This window comes from Tiliqua scincoides, chromosome 1, assembly GCF_035046505.1.
Source record: "Tiliqua scincoides isolate rTilSci1 chromosome 1, rTilSci1.hap2, whole genome shotgun sequence".
Lineage (NCBI taxonomy): Eukaryota > Metazoa > Chordata > Lepidosauria > Squamata > Scincidae > Tiliqua > Tiliqua scincoides.
This window is the reverse complement of record NC_089821.1, coordinates 12,943,509-12,962,066: the sequence shown is the minus strand read 5'-3', so window position 1 is coordinate 12,962,066 and position 18,558 is coordinate 12,943,509. Positions and strand designations below refer to the sequence as shown.

General features: G+C 48.8%; 2 protein-coding genes across 2 annotated transcripts in view; both read left to right on the top strand.

The window, feature by feature from the left end:
• The window catches only part of PLCB2 (phospholipase C beta 2), a 64,009-nt gene extending 61,017 nt beyond the window's left edge, over nt 1-2,992 (top strand). Inside the window, exon 32 of the mRNA XM_066615261.1 lies at nt 641-2,992. Within this exon, the coding sequence (XP_066471358.1) occupies nt 641-916 (276 nt within the window). The 3' untranslated portion in view covers nt 917-2,992. The remainder of the gene's footprint in view (nt 1-640) is intronic.
• A 7,958-nt stretch (nt 2,993-10,950) lies between these two features.
• ANKRD63 (ankyrin repeat domain 63) lies at nt 10,951-11,721 on the top strand. Its single transcript, XM_066612347.1, has one exon. The coding sequence runs from the start codon at nt 10,951-10,953 to the stop codon at nt 11,719-11,721; it is 771 nt and encodes a 256-aa protein (XP_066468444.1).
• Nucleotides 11,722-18,558: the final 6,837 nt, after the last annotated feature.

Sequence of the window (18,558 nt, the reverse complement as noted above, 5' to 3'; positions counted from 1 at the left end):
CTCTCCACAGTTAGACAATGCTGTGAGCACGTCAGCAAACCACGTCCTTCTCATCACCATGCTCTTAGTTTTGTTCCCCTTCTCCCCATGCAGTGAATAGCCATTATTTGGAATGCTGCATATTCTGTCTATGGGGAGAGCGTTTGCTTCTTAAGACAAATGCTGTCTCTGCAGAGTGGAGGATGAAATTATGAGGGTTTCAGTGACAAGGGCACGACAAGCCAGTAACCTCACAGCATTGGTCTCTGTAGTTAGCTAACGTCTGTGTGGGGCTTTACATTACTATAAATATATTTGTTACCAGTTATCAGGCAGCCTCTTCCTTCCCCTTGTGTCCTCGTGCACTACCTCTCTTCAGTTTCATAACTGTGACTCTTTGAAAAAACAAAACGGCTTCCAGTTGGTGCTTAAAAGTCATCAGTGGATGGAATAGCAAAGCCACAAGGTGCCCATTAGTGTGGGTGCCACCACAGTGAAAGCCCTGCTCTGCTTTCTGCCTTAAAAATACAGGCTTCTTTGAGCTGGGTCTTTTCACAAGCACCAACTTCATTTGTGAGATGAAGACTTCTATAAACAAGCAACAGCCACTGACTCCAGTAGCAGACATGTTTCTCAGATGTCGGCATTTCTCTTTATGCAGCTCCAGCAGGAGGCGTTTGTAGAGTACGAAGAGAAAGTGAAAGCTCTCAGTGCAGAGGTGCAAGATATAGTGAAGAACTGTGTGAAGGTCTGTTTTCCTCTGGAAGCAGAGGTGGTGAGAGACGAGGTCCCAAATGCTGCTGGCGAGGAAGACCCAGGGCTGCCACCACTGCAAGAAAGCAACCTGATGCCTGAGATTGCAAGGCTTGAAACGCAAATGGCGGAGAGTGTCATACAGGATGAGAAATCCACAGAACAGCAGGAGAGCAGACTGTGAGATTCTGCTCAAATATTAGCAGGTTCTTGACATGACCCTTAATTTAGGACTTCTGACTTTAACAGGATTTATTTAGTTTCAGACCTCACTGCTGCCTCGTCTTTATGGGCTGTCTCTTACTGTGGTGCCACAGTCTCCCTGGATATCCCGATAAATTTGCCCTGGCAAGCCAGATTACTCTGAATCCGCATGGGAATTTCTGCTTTCTTTGACTAATAGGATCTGTTGCAGGGCTGGACCATCATTGAGGCTGGCTGAGGCATTTGCTCTATGCAGCAGATGGGGGGGCACCCACCTCTGTCCATACACTCACTTCCATTAATCCTCCTCCTCCAACCCCCTGGACTGAAAAAATAAGATGGAGGGGAGCAGAAGAGAATATGTGATGGAGAGTGGTAGGCTAGAGTCTGTAGTGTAGCCAGAGGGGAGTGGTGATGCAGTAAGTACAGCAGGTGCCGCAGTGCACTGCGTAAGTGGCCCCTCCCATCCACCATTGGGGTAGCAACAGCATCACATCTTGTCATTGCAGGGGGGAGGAGCCAACAGTGGACGAACAGACATGTCTCCAGGAGCTCCTGGGAGACAGTTTGTTATCCCCCAAATACTGCAGGTCTGAAGAGGAGGCGCTTTCTTCTCAAGGAATCTAACCGTTTGTGACAGTATTTGGGGAGGTGCAGTGATCTGCAATCAAGCTGCTGGCTCCATATGGAGGGAAAAAAGGGTGAAGTGTAAAGTTTAAGCTTGAAATTTAAGATAAGCAAGTGTTAATATTGTCCCCAGCTCTGATTGACCAATTTGGCTAAAAGCCCTGATTATATTGGAGGCATTAACGAGAGACTTTTTAAGGAGGTTGAAAGTGCTCTTTTTCTCTGTCGTGGAATAAATTGGTGGTGGATTATAATTACAACTATAACTTGGGTGTGAACTAAAATCCAGAATTATTCTTGGACATTATCGGATATAAATATAATTCTCATTAGATTTGCAAGAGCTTTGTTTTCTCTGCACCAGAGACGGTGAGACTGTTTTCTTTCATTTTGTTTTTCTCTCCATTAACTGCACTGGACTGTTATCTGCAAGAGGTATGTAAGGAATTCGGATGGCAGAGTAGTAACGACGTGGTGGAAATGAGGAGAATAATATGTTGTGGACATCTAGTGAACTAGAGAGAAATTGCAAAATGGACTCTGTTCCAGAAATGTGGATACAGAAAATCTTGATTAATACGGAGAGATTGCTTGTTATGGAGCGACAACAGCTGAATTGGTCCTCGCAGATTCAAGCCAGTCTGGAGACTCTTTCCCAACAGATAGATGTCTGTAAGGAACAATTGGAAGATGTGAAGAAACAAGCAGAAGATAAACAAGGGAGTGAAAAAGCGGACAAGGAGGAAAATCAACAGGATGATCAACAGGACGAAGAAGAGGCGCTGATGGAGATTAAGAAAGATAAGATGGACAGAGTAACAGGAGTGCACAAATCACAAAATTTGTTGGAACAAGAAGGAGAAAATATATCCCAGTTAACTGGAAGAATGAACACACCCTATATAAGAAAGTGTGGATTTATCAGATTCTGTTATAGAGATAAATTATTAAAGATATTGCAGGAGAAAAAATGGAAAGTAAGAAAGAAAAAGAACCCTGAGGGGTAATCTGAGGGTTAAAGAAAATTGGAGGATTTATTCAGCTAATAACAATGGTCCAAATTTATTTGAAGAAAAAAAGAAAGAATACGTATGAAATGGATAAATATGAATTATAATGTATTAAAAAATATAGCTGGAAATGTAAACATGTGGAAGAATTGTTTTATATGTGGTTATTATGAAAGAAAAAAGTGTAATTAGATTGGCGTTGAAATAGCTGAGGTGATAATTTTGGTAATTATTTTGTTTTAATATTAATGAGCAATTGAAGTTAGTTTACGCTTGGTAGAAACTATTTAGAAAATACAGTATAGGGCATTAGGGAAAATTTGTTGTATATTATATAAATAAATGGATAAATCAGTAAGAGGTAGAAATAGATGAGTAAGTAGATTAGGAGATATAGTATGATTAATTAGTAATGGTATATGGTGTTTAGCACTCCTAAATGTATGTTATATGTTTGTGTGTGTTAATAAAAATAAATAAATAAATAAATAAACATCTTGTCATTGCAGCCCCTAATGTCTCCAAGGAGTTGGTGGGGCTGCTTACATGGCTTGTTGCAGTGCCTGCTGTATTTACCATGAAATAATAAAATACAGGTATTTATATACCGCCTTTCTTGGTCGTCAGATTTCTCCTCAGACTTTATTCAAGGCGGTTTACATAGGCAGGCTGATTAAATCCCCGCAGGGATTTTTACAATTGAAAGAAGGTTCTATCTTTCAAGAACCACAACAGTCCAGATGTTTCACTCTGATCTGGTTTCACATTCTGGCCTCCATCCTCCCACGCTCAGAGCAGATGGAATAACTCGGCTCAGCTTGTCAGCTGCTTCAAGGTGCCGGTGGCCTCGAACTGGCGACCTGTGGATGTTATCTTCAGGCAAATGGAGGCTCTACCCTCTAGACCAGACCATGCTACTCCCCTCTGGTTACGCTACTGGCTAGAGCTTCCAATGTGGAGTAAGGGGGGGCAGTATTTGCCATGCCACCTCAGGCACTGGGACATTTAGGGCCAGCCCTCATCTGTTGTGAAGATATAGCAGTGAAACAGACTTCACTGGAGGCAGAACATAAGGAGGGCCCTGCGGGATCTGGTTCTTCATCCTGTTTCGTGTTGTGGCCAGCCAGTTGCTTCTGGGAGGGTTGCCAGCAGGGTATGAAGGTGATTATCCTCAGTGGCAATCAGCAGTGTAGCTATGGGGGGGGGCTGCAGTAAGAAATGCAGGCATTGCAACGCTCCATATAAGTGCCACTTGCTGTTGGAGCCATTGGGGGACAACTTGGAGAGGGGCCACTTACATGGCACATTGTGGTGCCTGCAATATTTACCACACTGCTAGCCCTGTAGCTACGCTACTGGTGGCAGCACCTTGGTGCCTCAAAGGCAAGGTGTCTGGTAGACATACTCTTTGTGAATTTGTCCAATCCCCAAACCTTTGAAAAGCCGCTCCCTGACATATGCAGGGATTTGAAAAGCAGGGCATGTGTCAGGGAGCGGCTTTTCAAAGGTTCCGGGCAAAGGTGATCACCGTCCCAATAACTTGAGCTCCCTGATGCAACCAGGCGAGCAGCATGCCAAAATAAGGTAGGAAGAAGAGGGACTAAGAAGTGGGAAGGAAGATTCAGAGTATGTTTTTCTCCACCTGAGAATATGAGCCCAAGAAATGTTTTGTTGAAACAGTTTCTGATTTTGGATAATTGTATAATCAGTAGAAAGCCTGGTACCTGTCACCTGAGCATCCCAAACTGCAACTATTTAAATTGTTTTCACTCTGAGTTACTCACTCTGTGTATTTGTTTTATAAGATAGAAACATCAAGTTTCAAAAGTATTTCATGCAGAAATGCAACTGGAGTTAAGCTAGTAGTAGGTGGCATTTAGGGAGTTCAGTTGTTAAGGCATGAACACAGCACCCACCACTCCAGAAGTGCAGTTTCATTGCATGTTTGTTACAGGGGAATGATGGAGAGTAGAACAGATTCTCCCATTTCTCTGTCATGATCAAGCTACTTGTGATGACAACTAATTTGTTTTAACCTGGGTCTACCCAATCATATATAAAATGGGTAGTGGCACTTAGCTGTAAGAGTAAATGGAGCAGATGGGTGAGGGGAGAGGAATCCTCCCCCCACATTAATAACCTTCCCATAATTTGCCACTAAAATGCCTTTTCCTCACAACTGGTCTCCGATACTAGAAGTGAACTCAGTGGGGAGAAAGGTGCCAGGGTGGGTGGTCTGTGGGGAGAAAAGCTCCCCACAAAAGTTCAGATCCCCTCATTGCACATTTCTTTTGCTCTTAAAATTGGGCCCCACCCAGTGGCATAGCTACAGGAGGGGCAGCATGGTAAGTACTGCAGGCGCTGCAATATGCTGTGTAAGCGCCTCCCCCCCAATTTGCCATCAAAGCTGTTCTGGGCAGCGACAGCAATGTGCAGGAATGGGCTCCTGCAGTTAGAGAACTTTTTTGTCCAGGCAGTCCCTTTCTTTGGCTGGCACTGTCCATCTGGTGGAGTGTCCATCTGTTGTTGAAGGGCTTGTATCAGTTAGCTGTAAGAACCATATTGTTTTAGCTTGACAAATAATCAGCACCTCCACAGGGTATTACATACCTTGAAAATAGATGCACGTTAATTAATCCTTTGCTATATGTATCTGGGGATGGTTACAGAGCTGCTGGACCGCATGGAAAGGCAGCAGCGGGAGACCAACCTTGCCCGTAGGGAGCTGCAGTAACAACCACGACTGGAAGAACAATCACAACACAGAGAGCAAACGACTTTTGATCATTGCTCCGCCGCTGAGCTGATCAACCAATACTGCTTTCTCAAAAGGACGCCAGGATTTTTGTTATTACTATTGCTGGTTAATATTGAAACTCCACTCAGCGTCTCTCTCTCCCCAAAAGTGAGAGAGAACATATAGGGTTATTATGTTGCAGCGATCTGATGTAAAACAGTGCTGGTGGATGGGTTATTAACTTGTTGACATGAACTGCAGGGACACAGCTGGTGTGAATCTGCCGTTCCATCACTTCTTTCTGGCATTTATCCAGCCTTATTGCAATCATGCCCAAACTTTTCAAGCTTCTGAAAGGTCCATTCATGTTGCAAGCAAATATGCACAAGGAATTCACAAATAAACCCTTAAAGGCCTCCTTAAAGCAATTTAGTGATTGAGTTCACAGGTATGCAGGCAAGGGCTAAATGACACATGCCCCTTAATATGTAATGTGGCTCCCAGTGTGTTCTTTTTTTTCTGATAGCATGGGGGGAGGGGGAGGGGAAAGAGAGATGAACCATGAAAGGGAAAGGGAGGGGGGCTTTAGGATTTGTCCCTGCAATGGTTTTGCTTCTGATTGTGCTCCAAGAACACAGCATTTAAAGAGAGAAAAAGCTTCCCTAAAGAATCAATGATGGCTTTTTTCCTCTTTAAAATAGCGCATGGGAAGGCATGCAATTGGACACCGGCCCAGTGCAGAGGCAGTCCAGCTCAATCCTAACCAACTTTCTAGCATGGATGCAGTTGTGCCAACATGGCATGCATGGCTTTCTTGGGGGGGGGGGGCAATCACAGAGGCCTCCTCAAGGTAAGGGACCATTTGTTCTCTTACTTTGGAGCTGCACTGCAGCTGCATCGGTGCTAGAAGCTTAGATAGGATTGGGCTGACAGGGTCACATGTAACTTGGCCCTAATATTTATCAACAGATACCGAAATATCATGATCTGAAAGCCAGGGAATAGAAGCTGAATTTGCCCTTCTGCTAAACGTGGTCACACAGGTTTAGCAAACTTTTGGCCATATTCAAAGAATTCCAGTTGTGAACAAAAATATGTTTGTGAAAGGGTGTGGAGCATTACTGAGAAAATATTCACAATGCAGATTGCTTCCTCCTTACCAGGGGTGTCCAAACTTTTTGGCAGGAGGTCCACATCATCTCTCTGACACTAAGTCAGAGAAAAAAGAACGAATTCACATTTCAAATTTGAATGAATTTTTGTTGTTGGCATCCTTCAGTCTCGGAAGACTATGGTGTCACGCTCTGAATGGTGGTTCTGGAACAGAGTGTCCTCTCCAGTGCATGAAGCCTGGGTAAAGTAGGTATGGAGGATAGGCTGTTACCCATGCAGCATATCCCCCCTCTCCACGTTGCTGAAATGGTCCAATGGAAAAAATTTACAATTTTTCCAAAATTGGAAAAAAATGGAAAAAATTGGAAAAAATTGGAATGGTCCAATTGGACAAAATTGGAAAAAATTGGAATTTTCCAATTGGAAAATTGGAAAAAATTTCCAAAATTGGAAAAAAATGGAATGAATTTACATAAATGAATATATTAGAGATAGAACTTATATGAATGAATGAAGGTCGTGCAATAGTTCAAGGCCTATAAAAGCTTTTGCTCAAAGCAAGACCAGCCTTTCCTTTGCCGCCACTGCTTTATCAGACATGAAACAGCAAGCAGTGGAGAAGCCCTCATCCCACAGCTCACATGAGAGGTCGAACTGTTGGCCGTCACCCTGAGAGCAATTGTGTCAGACCAGTGCGGGCTCCAGCAAATCTCCAGAAGGCCAGAGACTCATTGGAGACTGGGGGCTCCATGCGGGCCGGATTGGGAGTCCTCGAGGGCCACAAGTAGCCCCAGGGCACCCTTGCTCACCATCTTCAAACCATCACAACGACTTTTTGTTATGATTGACAAGTTACAAATGATGGTGTACATTGTTTGCTATGCTTCTTTTCCATGCCTTTTTATTGGGGAAAAAGAGAATGCATAAACCGATAAATGGAAACACAGGAGAACGAATCAACTCACAGGCAGTCCAATTCTGAGCTTTCTGGCACCTGCTGGAGCAGCACCACCAAAGAGGCTACCACTGTATCCAACAGGAGCCGGGAAGGGGAGGGGGCCTCTTGCACACTGTGGTGGGGCTCCCTGCAAAACTTGCACCCTCTCTAGCTATGCCACTGATTGGCAATGACTCTTCAGCATTCTGATGGAAGCCATTTTCTGTTTTCCTCCTTAAGAGCTTTACAGCTGATGCAAGGGTCACTGAATGACTCACAGGACAAGACATTGTCTCTTCATATGTTGCAAGTGTGCAGTGTCAGATCTTAGTTTGAAAATTAATAGATCAGATTATATAAATAGAAGAAATTTGGAAACTTCACTCTTCATTGGTTTAGAAAAGTTGGTATAGATTGTCTTCCAATCGACAAGCTGAAAGACTCAAAGCTCCTGGCAAGGTCTGATTGCAGGCATATTCTTATTAACTAATTCTTGCTTTTTGTTGAAAAGTGGTATATAAATACTGTTAATAATAATAATAATAATTCTGCCCATGTGTCACCTGGGCCCGGCTCAGGTGGCCAGGAGTTCCCTGGACACAGGGGTCTCCTCCAGAGTCAAGGCCTACTCGGGAGTAAGCCCTGAGTGTCAGCAGGACTGGAGGCCCGTGCAGGACACCTACACAGAAGTAGGAACAGCTGGGAGCAGGAAGACACGTGGGCCGGAAGGGTGGGGTTAGGCAGACCTGAGATAAGCCTCATAAGGGAGCGGGAGAGGAAAGAGAGAGGTCACTCCTCTCCGGAGGGGTGGAAGGCCAGAGGGAAGCCAGTGGGAGAAGGTGACCCAGGCCAAAAGGAAAGGAGAGAGGCCTCCATAGGGAGGGGGCTGTGGTCAGCCCTAGAGGGAGGAGGCTGGGACAGAGACCCCCCTGACCCAGGGCCTGCCCAGACCCAGAGGGCATACCCTGGACAGCCTTGGTGGTTGAGATGGGTGCTCAACGCCAACTACAGCTCAGGAGAACCAACAGAGAAGGGAGCCAACACCCAGGGACTGTGGGCCCTCCCAAGGCCAACCAGCCTGACCCCAGCCAGCCGGGCAGGGTCTTCCAGAACACGGGCACAGGGCCGAGGAACCTGGGCAGGGAGGCCTGGACTACAAGCTCCAAAAGAACCCGAAGGACCGGGGCCTGAGCTGCTCTGATGGTGACAACACCAGTCAGCCTAGACAGAAGGGGGTTGTGAAGTAACGATCCCCCATGAATGTAAAGAGGTTGACCCAAATAAACCGTCTATGTAAAGCCGCCATACCTGCTTCCTGCTCGTTTGTTCACCGCCGACCACCACGCCTAGACCGGGTAAGCCCCTCGTGCTCAGAATCGACCCCAGGGCAGGGGCCTCCTCCCGCCATGGACATTACACCATGACACAGTTCTTAAGTACACGGCAAACATCGGTGAAAAGCCAGAAGCAGATACTGCCTTCATCAGTGGCTACCGCTGCAAGAAAAGAGTTTTCAAACATCTTCAGTCTATCAAGAATCAAAAGCAAAGACCCAGAAAGTGAAAGTGATGTGAAACAGCCATTTTGCTTCTGTTCTGACACTCCAGGCAATCAGTAAAGGAGAGCCATCGTCTGAAGAGCTGAAACATAATTTTGAAAAATGCTGTCATCTTGAGTACTTTGATCTAATCACATGACATGATCAGCCTGTGGTTGCTTCCCAAAACACTTGACCCATAGTCCACCAGCAGCGGACCTAGGGCTGGGCAAACAGAGCAAGTGCCCCAGGTGCTGAGCCCATGCGAATCTAGGATGACGAAGGAAGCCTTACTGAGGCTCTCTACATGGTGGAAGCTGTATTCTGGTTTTCCAGAAGTATAGTTTAAGACCATGGGGAAGCCTCAGAAGGCTTCCCCAGTTGGTCACAGAGTTGCGCAAGGCTCCATCATGCCCACTGATGCACCTGTCCCTTGCCTTGATTCTGGCGCCACGGATTGGGAAGAGCTAACCAGCACTATCAAAAATATTCAGGCTAGCATCTCGTCCAACATAGCAGCTGCCCTAGAGTCTATTCAAAGGACAGAGGGCAGCCACTGCAATCCCAATTTGCTCCCCCATCCCCGCCATGTCCACACCTGAGGAGCAGGAGGAGCCTCAGCCTCTCCTAACAAGAACCCCAGTCCTCAGGTGGCCACAGTACTACTTCTGAGAAAGTGCAGAGCATTCTCAACTTATACCACAGGATGTTCCTCAAGGTTACACAGGTCCCACAGCTTCCTTCCCCTCAGGAAGTGCGCACTAGTTTGAAGTATTTGTGGGGAGGGGGCTTTAGGATGGAAGAAAGGTCTCCTCTCTCCCCCCACATCCTTAATCAGGTGTTAAGACCCTCAATGTCAGGAGGGAGAATTTTCACCTCATAAGCTGCTGCTGCAGTTAGAGGACAGTTAAGCTTGTGCCTGGCCACATTCTCCTCTCAGTGTCTCAGCTGAGGGGGGTTTTCAGCCTGTCCCATCAGGCATGGAGGCAGCAGTCCTGAGACATCATGAGGTTGCCAACCCAGCCATCCTTAACTGACATGCCAAAGCCCAGCTGGGACTGTGTTAGGTTCAGGAGCTCACAGGCCTCCTGTCAGCCACGCTCCTTACTTTGGCACTTCCAGGGCCAGGCAGGCTTCAAAGAAATCTCACACCCAGACTGTCCCACACTCCAGAGCTTCGCCTTTTTTCCCATGGCATTTGCTGAGGAGTACCTTAAGGGTGCCATTGAAGTGTGGAGAGCCTTCCAGGGACACTCAGCATGTCTTTTCTGTACACAGGGGTGCATTCCCTTTCTCCAGGGCCTTGGAGCCCAATCCTATGCATGTCTACTCAGAAGGAAGTCCGGTTATAGTCAATGGGAGTTACTCCCAGGAAAGTGTGGCTAGGATTGCAGCCTGTGTATGTGCTCAGGGATCTGTGGCTCCAATGCTATGCGTGTCTATTCAGAAGTAAGTCCCATTATAGTCAATGAAGCTTACTCCCAGGTAAGTGTGGATAGGCTTGCAGCCTTAGGCTTGTGTCCAGTCCTATGTATGTCTACTCAGAAGGAAGTCCCATAATAGTCAATGGGGCTTACTCCCAGGAAAGTGTGGATAGGAGGGCAGCCTGTGTATGTGCTCAGGGATCTGAGGCCACAATGCAACACGTCTACTCATAAGTTCCAGTATAGTCAGTTGGTCCTACTCCCAGGAAAGTGTGGCTAAGACTGCAGCCTTACAGCCCAACCGATGCATGCCTACTCAAGAGTAAGTCCCATTACAGTCAGTGATCTTACTCCCAGGTAAGTGTGGCTAAGACTGCAGCCTTTACAGCCCAAGCCTCTGCACGTCTACTCAGGAGTAAGTCCCACGACCGTCAACGGGTCTTGCTCCCAGGGCAGCGTGGCTAGGAGCGCAGCCCGCGCCCGTCCTCCGAGGGGGCGGAATCCTCCTCGTCACAGCGGGCAGAGCCGAGCCGCGGTCCCGGGCAGAGCAGGCGCTCCGGCGGGGCGGGAGGCGGCGCCCGCGGAGGCGAGGTTATAAGGCGCGGCGGGCGGCGGCTCGGGAGCCAGCGATGCTGCGGCCGCGGGACCTGGGCCCGGAGGGGGCGGCGCGCACGCTGCGGGAGGCGCTGGGCGCGGGCCGGCTGGACCTGGCGCGCTTCGTGCTGGAGGCGCTGGGCGGCGAGGTGGCGGACAGCCGGGCGGAGCGCGGCCGGACGCCGCTGATGGCGGCCGTGCTGCTGAAGGACCCCGCCTGGCGCCTGGCCTTCGCGCGGCTGCTGCTGGAGCACCGCGCCGCCGTGGACCTGCGCGACGACGCCGGGCGCAGCGCGCTGAGCCTGGCCTGCGAGCGCGGCCACCTGGAGGCGGTGCAGCTGCTGGTGCAGTTCGGCGCCGACCCGGACGCGGCCGACGCGCGCGGCTGGAGCCCGCTCATGCACGCCGCCGCCGCCGGCCGCGCCGCCGTGCTGGAGTGGCTGCTGCGCGCCTTCCGCCGGCTCGGCCAGCTGCGCCTCGAGCGCGCGGACCGCGCCGGGCGCACCGCGCTGCAGCTGGCGGCCGGCGGCGGCCACGGCCAGTGCGTGCGCCTGCTGCGGGCCGCGGGCGCGCTGCTGCTCGCCCTGCCCGGCCCGCCGCCGCCCGCCCTCGAGGGCGCCGCCGCCCTGGTCGCGCCCGCGCTGCACGGCGTCCGCGTGGAGGGCTGGGGCGTCCGCGGGCGCTCGCTGGAGTCGCAGGGCGGGCCCGCGGAGGAGCAGCCGCGGAAGAGCCCCGCCGCGCCGCGAGGGCGCCCGCTCGTCCGCAGGGCCACGGCGCCCGACTACGAGAGCCTCGTCGACTGCTAGGCGCCCGCCGAGCGCAGCCGTCGCACCCGTGCGCCCCTCCGGCTGCGAGCCTGCTCCTGGGGGCGGTGGCGTAGCTGGAGGGGGAGCGCTCAGCATGGCAGGGCCCGCGCGGGTCCGTTTTGCCCCCCCCCGCCGGGAATGGCTCCGAAGGGAGGGCCCCTCGCCCACCTCCCTGCCACCCCTCCAGCTACGCCACCGCCTGGGAGTACATCTCACTGATCGCAATGGGACCGACTTCTGAGTAGGCACGCAGAGGGTTGGACTCTTCCGCTGCACCGACGAATGGGTGCCGCACAGCAGAGGAGGAAGCCCCGCTCCACGTTGGCCCGTCCAGGGCTATGTTCAGATGGACTCGTTTTTCTTACCTCAGGAACTAGGGGGCCCAATCCTCTTCAACTTTTCAGTGCTGATGCGGCCACAATGCAGCCACAAGGTAAGGGAACACAGGGTCCCTTATCTTGAGGAGGCCCCCCATGACTGAACCCCCCACCACCTGATGCAGCACATGCCCCCCCCCCAGCACGGGGCACAACACATGCCCCCCTAGCTCTGGTCACAGCACTTGCTCCCACCACAGCATATGCACCAGGTGCAGCACTTGCTTCCCCAGTACGGGACAAAACAGTGATGACTTGTCCACATGATTATTGGAGCTGTCCAACCCAGTTGAAGCTCTCTTCAATCCCATTGACTTCAGTGGAATGGAGGGTTAAATCCATGCAACCATTGTTGGTTGGCTCAATCACACTTAAATATTGAGTCATTCATTGGTCCATGAATGATTGATGGATATGCCCTTGGTCATCATAGCAATAATCTTTTTATTTTGCTTGACAGAGGTTGCAAAATAGGGAGGTAGAAAATACTGTACTGTACTCTTTTGGTATCTTCAGCAGAGAGAGAGATAGAGAGAGAGGGCACCTTTGCATGAAATCTCATTGGTGTTCCAATACTACATGGTGTACAAAGAAAAAACTGAAATAAAAAGGACTGGACTAATGAACACTGCTCACTGCGCTGCCCCTTCTTGGACCACAAGATCAACTAAGAGCATCCCTGCAAAACTGCATTTGCCTCTTCAAAGAATGTAACTTTTTTGTCTGATTGAAATATAATTGGAACATTTTTCTCCACGATCACCAGTCATTCTAGACACGAGCAAGAGAGACTGCATCATAGATTGGTACATTTTCATGGCAGAGTGTTTTGGTTCTTAAGAGTTGCTTAGTGGCCAATTGTATCTATGTAGTTACCTTGTCTTTAATTCATCCTATTGATTGCATATGCTGTGTATTTCATCTTTTCTCCAAGAGCTGAGAGAGGAGTGCATGATTCTTCCCACTTTCATTGTACCCTCACAACAAGCCTTTCGGTAGGGGACTCTAAGCAACAATGAGCCCTATCTCTGAGTAGGGACTCAAACCTGGGTCTCGCTAGTTCCAGTACAGCACCCAAACCATTGCACTATGCTGGCTCACCACTGTGTCAGTTATGAAAGTGAAAGTGGATGTTGAATTGCACATCTAAATAAGCCTTAGGCTGCAGTCCTAAACATACTTACATGGGAGTAAGTCGCACTAGTAGGACCTATTTCTGAGTAGATGTGATGTGAATAGGATTGATCTTTAATTTGTAACTCCCAGAAGAGGCTACAATCCTATGCTCTCTTACCTGGCAGTATGTCCCATTGACTATAATGGGACTTACTTCTGATTAGACATGCATAGGCTTGGACTCCAAGTGAGTTAAATCTAGGAAATTAGTTACAGTAGGGTTTTTTTTTTTTTTTTTACTAAGCAAATGTGGCTAAGCTGCAAATTGCTTTCAGACGGAGACCTATGAACTACTAGACCAGCCATTTTCAACCACTGTGCTGTGGCACACTGGTGTGCCACAGATGGTCTGTATAAATGCCACAAGAGTTTGGGGGAGGGTCATTTGTTAGTAGGGCCATTGGGGGATGCGAGCCCCTGCTGTTAATGGGTGTGCCTTGTAAAAAAAACTGATGTTGTGCCTTGACAATTTTGTCAGTATGCTATGAGATGAAAAAGGTTGAAAATCGTTGTACGAGACTGTACCACGGGCAGCTATTGACATGCTGCACCCCATGCTAGTGGGTAGGAATTAGTTTCCTTGGAATGTTTCTGGAATTCCCCCCCCCCTTCAGCTTTGTGCAGGTTGTTACTGTGTCCACAAACCCAGCAATGATCAGAGAAAGCCAACCTAGCTGATATGTGGGAATGTTGGAATCAGATTATATGATGTTTTTCCCTTTGGTTAAAAGCACTGAAAGGGGGGCAGTTGTATCAGAACTTTTGTGCTGAGGGAGGGCATTTTAACTCTTCCTCCCTGTTCAATTCCCCTGACTTAAATTATTGTATCCACATAGTCACAAACAAGGAAAAAGATAGATAACCATATTGTGTCTTCCTTTTTCTCTCACTGTTTCCTGTGTCAGCTTCAGAGAATTCCCAACTTCCCGCCTTGGTGGCTGCTTTAAAACAAAGGATAAGGCGTTGGGAGATCTTTTCATTTGGGGCACATGTTCTAGAATAAATCCCAATAATTATTGCACTCAGATAAGCATGCTTCTTTATTCCACAGCAGAACGTAACTTTTGTCCCCTTCTCCCAGGTAAGGGAAGCAGCCCCGCAATGGGGTTACTCACTTTACTGCCAATCAAAAGGTCAGTGGTAAGGTAAAGCCGTTCGTGTAGGGTGGCGAGCCCTCCGCGAATGGACAGGATCTCCACTGGACCCCCCTCCTGCCTCCCTGCTCCCTCCCCCGGCATGCTTCCCGCCCACCCCCACCTCTCCATCATGCCTTCGCCTGCCCTCCCCCTCCCCAGAACGCCCACTCCCAACCTCCGCTTACTGTACAGTAGCCTGGTAGTAAGTGTCACAGATGTGCCTTTCGGAACGTTTGCGACAGTGCTTGGTGGCACGAAGCCGTGGCACCGAGCTCAGGATTCTCAGCCTGAAAGGTGATGGCGTCTTATGTCTGGGTCCCAAGCTCCTACTAGAGTTCTGGGAATCAGAGTTTTTTTTAAATTTTTTTTAAAGTTTCAAGCTCTTATAGCATCAACATTAAATTTGAAAACATGAGAGATGTGCATTTGGAAAACCACTTTTAAAAGAGGTGCAGTGCAATCCTATCTTGCGCTGGAACAGGCAGGCCAGGGGGCCTGCACAGTATCCAGCGCAAGATTGGGGCCAGAAGTAGCTCAGTCAGAGGCAAGGGGAAACTCTTCCCCTGACCCCTGGGTAAACCACCACAGCCCCAATGGTTCTCCTTGGACTTGTACCATCTCAGGAGGTGGCACAGGTCCGAGGAGAATGGAGCGGGTTCAAACCACTCCACGCTGCTTGGGGAACGAGGTTGGGATCTAGCATAACAGCTGGGTCTCAGCCCCACCTCCTGCTCCCTACCCGCCTGCCCTGGTACCACCCTCTTCCTGCGTTCCCCTGCCTTGGCCTGACCAACTCCCAAGGAGGCGCAAACGTGCTTTATGGCACATTTGCTACCCCTTGGGCTGGCACAAGAGACTTGCAGCAGCCTAGGGCGCAGTTAGGATTGCACCCTTAATAGTTTTAAGTCAGTGGTTCTCACACATTTAGCACCGAGACCCACTTTTTAGAATGAGAATCTGCCAGGACCCACTGGAAGTGATGTCATGACCTGAAGTGACATCATTGAGCAGAAAAATTTAACAATCCTAGGCTGCAATCCTACCCACGTTTCCCCAGGAATAAGTCCCACTTACAATCGTTGTTAAAAGAATATACATAGTAGCTGGTTAACAGCTGGTCTAACATTTCCCCAAATGCAATCACATACCATAGTAGCATCAATTCTAATATATTAAACATAAAATATTGAAAAGAATGGGGACCCACCTGAAATTCACTCGCAACCCACCTAGTGGATCCCAACCCACAGTTTGAGAAACACTGTACTATTTTTAATGGTCCGTGTGCTTGGTAATTCTGTTACATTTCCCCTTGTAGCATCTTCCTAAATTAGATGAGTACACTTTGCATATGGAGAACTGAGGTTGCCTTAGTGGCAATCTGAGAAGTCTGAGCCTGGTCCAGGCTTTGCCTACACATCTCCTTGATCCAGGACTCCATCTTTGTTGGGAGGAACATTGGCTAGCTGCACATCAGCACTGGAATCTTGCAACATGCTGTGATCTCTAGACTATAAAAAGATATAGAGTCAAAATACGTTGTGAAACAATTATGCAATGCCCAGTCCATACTCACGTGTTTGTGAGAATGGTCTTACATACTGTAGACTTCCCCCTAACTGGTTTGTGTTTGCTGTTATTGCTGCTGTTTCATACTTGGACTTCCACTGTCAACAGAGAAAAGTGATGACAAATTGTGACTGAAATGTAACTTGCCTCCTTATTCCTAGTGGGCAAGTGTGGTATTCCGTTCAGACTTTTTTCTTTGGAAAGTTTTTGTTGTGCCAGGTGGCTATATTTGTAAGCTTTACCCACTACAGAATGCAATAAAAATAGATGGCATACCATGTCTTTCTTACCAATTGTACAGCTTTTTCTTAATAAAAAAGCCAAAGTAAATCTAGCTTCAAATTACCTCTTTGAAGTAAGCATCTTTCCATGTCCACTTCTGTGGGAATAAGCTCAGTTTGTGTGCCCTTGGAAGTGGTGCTCCATTTCCATCTTAGGGATACAGTTGCAGTCAGTGGCATACCTAGAGGGGGTGTCAAGCACTAAGTTTTGCGGGGAGCCTCTCGGCAGCATGCAAGTGGCCACTCCTCTTCCCTTTGGAGCCATTCTGGGCCATGGGAGCAAACAGGCAAGTGCATTCACCTTCCTGTCACTCCCACCACCAGAAATGGCTCCGAAAGGGAGGGGCCGCTTGCACACTGCGGTGAGGCTCCCTGCAAAACTTAGTGCTCTGTACCCCCTCTAGCTCCACCACTGCTTGCAGTGCACCATCCACAGAAGACACAGACATTTGGAATGTCTTGTCTGTTTTCTTCAAGTCACAAGCCTAATTTGTTGAATTAGGAGGTGTCTTTGTTACCTCGGGTGGAAGTTAGCCTCCTAGGGAAGTCTCCAAGTTCAGTTCTCTTATCCTTTGTGTGTGCAGATTATCTAGAGAGGAACAATTTAGCAAGTCATTCATGACGAAATCTCATTAAAAACAATTGAATGGTTCTCTGCTGGCAGAAAGCAGAGGCATCAGGATCAGGATGCACGTCAGGATCAGCTGCACATGCTTGCTGATGAAGACACCATCGGCCAGTGGGACTGCAGGCTGTGGTAGGAGAGATGGGGAAGAACATTTCTGGGCAGGATGGGTGAGGGATCAGCAGCACTTGCCTGTGGCCGGATCTCCCTTTCTGCTGCTAATATACTTCTCAGTTCTACACCAGCAAAATAGCTGGTGCAGAACCAAAGAAACACAGAGGGGGAGCTGAGGCTTTACCCAAGGTAAGGGAACAAAAGTTTCCAGGGAGGATTGCCCCTCCCCATCATAGGATGCAGCGAATATGCATTGGTGGGGGTGGAATTTAGATAGGATTAGACTCTAACAGCCCCTTCTGTCCCCCTCTCCCGGGTAAGGGAAGCAGCCCCGCAATGGGGCTACTCATGTTACCGCTGACCAAAAGGTAAGGTAAAGCCCCCTACGAAAAGGTAAGATAAGGTGTGCGCCAAGCCCCACACGAAGGCCTTGGATCTGGTGGAGCAGAGCTCCACAGGACCCGCCTCCCTTCCTCCCCCAACACACCTCCCTCCCACCCACCCTCTCCCCGTCGCACCTCCTCCCCGCCCACCTGCCTCTCCTCTCCCTGGAACACCTCCTCCCCGCTCCCGCTTATCATGCTGCGGCTCAATGATCCGTGTGACCGCCGAGCAGTGGAGGACGGGCGCCCGCCCAGCACTTGCTGGGCTAGCACAGGCAATGGCATGGCGGTAAGCCTCGCAGATGTGCCTTATGGCACGTTTATGACAGTGCGCGCTGGCGGGAACCTGTGCCAAGCTCAGGATTGGGCTCCAAGTAAGGCTGCAGTCCTGTTGCTGCTCCCCTCCCTGCTCACACAAATACTTGGTTCCCAACTTTCTACTGGAGTTTGGGAACCACTACTCTAGGTACTTTTCTGTGCCCACAGGACATTGATACGGACAGGCTCTCCCCACTGAAGGAAATGGGACAGCCCATGCAAGTGGAGAAACCACCATTGGGGCCTGGTGTGGCATCAGGAATCGGTCAGGATGGCAGCTGCTGGGAGTCCACACTCATCACAGGGCCCACCCCCTGAATCCCTGAGTACTGGTCAACTTCTGCAGACTCCCCCATTCACTGATGAGAGGGGCTCCTATTGATAAGCTGTGATGGTGGAGGTGGGGGCAATGCAGAGCTTTGTCCCAGGGCTTCCAGTCTCTTGACTCCCCTTGCCACCATTATTTTTTGGGGGGTAATTCTCAGTTTGACATTGAATTCACCCACAGTTCTGCTGAATTTCTCCACGATGGATCTGAAGCTGGGGCAAGTCGTCTTAACTCATAAAGGAGCAGTGCAGCACCTCAAAACCAGAAGCGTATTTTTTAAAGCATCTCAGCATTAGGTTTATGAATAATCAAAAAGTCATTTTAATTTAAAACAAATGCAAACAACTCACAAAAAGAAATATTTGTTTCAGATAATTAAACTTAAAAAAGGAGACTGCACAGGTTTTGGTTTTTTTTTTTTTTTTGCACAGAATCTTAGAACATACAGAAATCTTTTACAGCAAATATTTCAGTATTTCAAGTTTTTTTATTTATTTACTTATTTGTTATCTGTCCTGAAAGGGCAAATT